Raw genomic sequence first — 3,869 nt, forward strand, 5'->3', positions numbered from 1 at the left:
AATGTTACGTTTATTGGAGTGTCGGGATATTTTAGTTAAATTAGGGAACTCTATGTCCCTGGTCTCACCTGAGTTACTTACGTCTAGAAGAGGTTGTTGTAACTAATAAAGTCAACCGAGATTTTTGTAACTACAAAAGTCTACAAGAGGTTATTTGAACTAATAAAGTCTAGAATAGCTTATTGTAACCATTAACGTCTAGAAGAGGTTGTTGTAAGTCTAGAGGTTGTTGTTGAAGTGTCATGCTACCTGAATGTAGGTTTGAGGGGTGGAGGAAGCACGGTGCGTTAAACACAGAAGCTAGAAACGTTTGCTAGTTTTGATCCTACAACCTTTATTGTACTGGTTACGGTGTGTACAGGAGCCAGGGTGGTGTGGAGAATGACATAACAGAGGGCTGGGGAATGAGAGAGGGAGAAAGAGAGAGTGAGAGAGGGAGAGAGGAGAGACATTTACAGAGGGTGAACAGGTTAAGATGGACTGCAGTATTCACGGGTATTACAGACGTTTCACATATGATGGATGGAGATCTCTTCAATGGGCCCCTGGCAGAGCTCTATCAGGGGACCCAGAGGGAAGGGTGGAGCCTAAGTCTGGGGGTGCATGTGGCAGACAGGGATACGCGCATCCCTGTCATTTCCTATTTTTATAGGTTTAAGACTGATTCTCGTTTTATTACCGATTACAATCTTCATTTGCATGTCGCTATTAGTATCTGGGGTACTGGGGTTGGTTTGTCCTTCTGCATGATAACAAATGATCAAATCTGACATGACAATGACAAACAGATCTGGATGGCTGAATGAGGAGGGGGGGCTGCTGGAGAGGACTGACTGAGTACATGGTTATATAGTGTAGGTTATTATCCTCATGGGATTATGTGTCACAAGCAGAGTCGTCAGCGGCCTGAGATATGGTGGGGAAATACCAGGGGGCGGGAGGGGAAAGACTGGTGGCATCTGATGTGATCATGCACGCACACACACACGCACTCATGCACGTGCACTGACACACACACACACACACACACACACACACACACACACACACACACACACACACACACACACACACACACACACACACACACACACACACACACACACACACACACACACACACACACACACACAGCCAGTCTGCTAGAAAAAGGGGGAACATCGGCCCAATACAACATGATGTTAAACATTTAAACAGAAGGCTGAGCCACGCACACTGTGAGACATTAGGGACAGGAGAGAACCAGATCAGACCACACAAAAACAGACCAGACCAGATCCAAAATAAGTGGTTCCATCTAGAGAGGACTGGACCATAGCATAGTGGAACGAAAGGCAGCAATAATTTGTCTGCGTTTAGGAAAGGCGAGCGGCTGCCATGTTGTGAGTTGGAAACATAAACAGCAACCTTCTTTATGCCGGATGACCACTTCTAGGTCCTTTGCTACTGCTGGTGCTCAGAGGGGGAGGGATGGAGGGGGAAGAGAGGGGTTGGGAAGAGGAATACTGTTTGTGTGTAGCCGGGTCCTTGGGTCAGCCTTACTTTGAGATTCAAATCACTGCAATGACAGCAACGCACATAACTGTGTGATTAACTACATTATAATGAACAGAATAGCGTTATACCCATAAGATGCATTGCCCTGGTGCCATGTCGTCTTGAACAGCACAAACATACGTTTTGCTTCCTCTTAGCTCAAGTTGTGTCTTCTGACTGTCATATTGGAAGGCAGATCCTTCATCTTGTACCATAGCTGTTCCTTCGCCAGGCAGCCTCCTGTCCTGTCTACATTGTGCAGAGTTCTGTTCATGCAAAGTCAATACTAAATGTATCTCCTTGATCTCCAGAACGTGTCTGTCGCTCTATCAGAGTTGTGTACGTATATCTTAATTTCTGTCCCTATCAGCTGCTTGTACACCTATCTGCTCAGTGTGCATGAGCAGATAGGCTGTGTACATCAGTTTATATCACATTCTTATTGTAGCTTTGGGACTCACCACGCCTCCCGGTCGTGAGCAGGCCGGGTATGAGCATGAACACATAGAGAAGTCCCAACAATATTATATGCAGGGCTGTGCTGTGGTCAACCGCTATTCTATAATAACCTGTACTGGATGAGCCAGATGGAGTAAGACGGTTTGGAAAACAAACTCAAACTGAAATCAAAGAAGGTACATGGATGTCCCTCCGACCCTCCCTCCCCTTGACAGTGTTGCTAAAGTGACGTCGCTCGCGGCCCCACTGGAGTCCCGACCGAGGGAAGCCCTGTGGCCGCGGGGCAAATCCCAATGTCCGGCCTGTCTGTCCACCGCAGAGGTCAGGAACCCAGGGCGTCCTCACAACCAGGGCTGGCTCCTGAGGCGCCAGCCTTCCCACTGGGTTAAGGGTCAGGGAGGTCGAGTCCCAAACGGACCGCCCCAGGGAAAACACTGCAGAACCGTAAAACGACGCCTATCCGTCCTCACCGCACAAAGGTTTATCCCTTTTTGCGAAAAACAAAATCCTGACTACAAAGATAATGGGTGTGGTCTTAGTTCTCGGAGTCCTTCTCCTTCCAGATGAGAAGGACCCTCAGTCTCCTCCCCCTTTCCGCCCTGTATGCTCTGCTGACTGGCTGGGAGGGGGTGGGGGGGGGGGGGGCGGGAGCTGTTGGTCAGCGGCTTTGCAGGGGGGCCTCAGCCCGCGGTACTGGTGATGGTCTTGGCCGTGTAGTTCTGGAACAGGGGCTGCAGGAACATGCCCACCGTGCCGAACACGCACACAAACACAAAGATCCACAGGAAGAGTCGGTCAATCACCATAGCAACGTACTTCCAGTCCTCGCTCACCTGTGGAAGTGGGGAGGGGAGACAAGGGGGGAGGTTTTAAGAGAGGAACAAATCGAATCAAATCAACATCTTCACTCATCCCCACCCTATCTCCCTCCTCCCTGATCTCTCGCCCACTCACTGTTACCTTCTCTGTGGAAGGGGGAGGGGATGGGGGAGGGGGAGGGGTAACACTAGATAGAGGAGAGTTATTCTCTGGTGATGAGTTCTGCCACGAGGCAAGGAGGAGGGGAGTGCGTTTGCGGCTGGTAGATGAGTGGAACAGCAGAGACAGACACAGCACTGTGGGCCTGTGATAAGGAGTCTGGGAGGAGGGGAGGGGAGCAGCAATGAGCCATCATGCCAAAAGGGGGAGGCCCTTAACAAGCACGGTTGGCATGGCGACGGGTGGGTAAATATGGAAATGATCCGACAGAATGATGGCGGCGGATTCCTGAATGTCAGTGAGACCCTTTCTTTATGAAGGAGGATGAGGAGCAGAGGAAGAGAAGGAGGAAGAGGAGGAGGTGAAGGAGGAGGAGGAGGAGGTTGAGGAAGAGGAGGAGGAAGAGGAGGAGGAGGCCTTTCCCAGAGGAGCTAAAGCGCAGTGCATCCCTGTATCCCTGTGCTGTGCTGTTCCACATCAAGGCGAGCCCAGCCTGTGCTGGTTCTGGGCGCTGACGTCACGCATCAGCATCTATAATTACTACCCTGAGTGAATATTCAGAGAGCTGCCTTGATGGCTAGCTCCCTTGTCTTCCTACTCTCTGAAAACAGCGGCCTGGTGGCATGGGCCAACCGGTGGTGCTTACACAACAAATAGAGGGCGGCTCTTTTAACACCTGACACCTGACCTGATCCAAAAAACTGAATGAATACATTTTTGATTTATTTAGTTTCTCCATTTTTCGTCTGTAAATGTAAAGCAAGCAGTTTCATTTACAGTGTAGTGTTATTGTGTAGTTAATATTGTGATATAGTTGAACTGTTGGATTTTGTATAAGTCATATATACTGTAAATTATAAACGACTAGCACTAGCACCCGAAGATACCAGTGCATT

General features: G+C 49.3%; 1 protein-coding gene across 1 annotated transcript in view; it reads right to left on the reverse strand.

Annotated features, from left to right (window-relative positions):
- Positions 1 to 309: 309 nt before the first annotated feature.
- Positions 310 to 3,869, reverse strand: part of chrnb2 (cholinergic receptor, nicotinic, beta 2) — an 8,726-nt gene continuing 5,166 nt past the window's right edge. The window contains exon 5 of the mRNA XM_060059551.1: positions 310 to 2,828. Coding sequence (XP_059915534.1) covers positions 2,676 to 2,828 — 153 coding nt within the window. The 3' untranslated portion in view covers positions 310 to 2,675. The remainder of the gene's footprint in view (positions 2,829 to 3,869) is intronic.

The sequence above is a fragment of the Gadus macrocephalus genome, chromosome 8 (genome assembly GCF_031168955.1).
Source record: "Gadus macrocephalus chromosome 8, ASM3116895v1".
In the NCBI taxonomy this organism is placed as follows: Eukaryota; Metazoa; Chordata; class Actinopteri; order Gadiformes; family Gadidae; genus Gadus; species Gadus macrocephalus.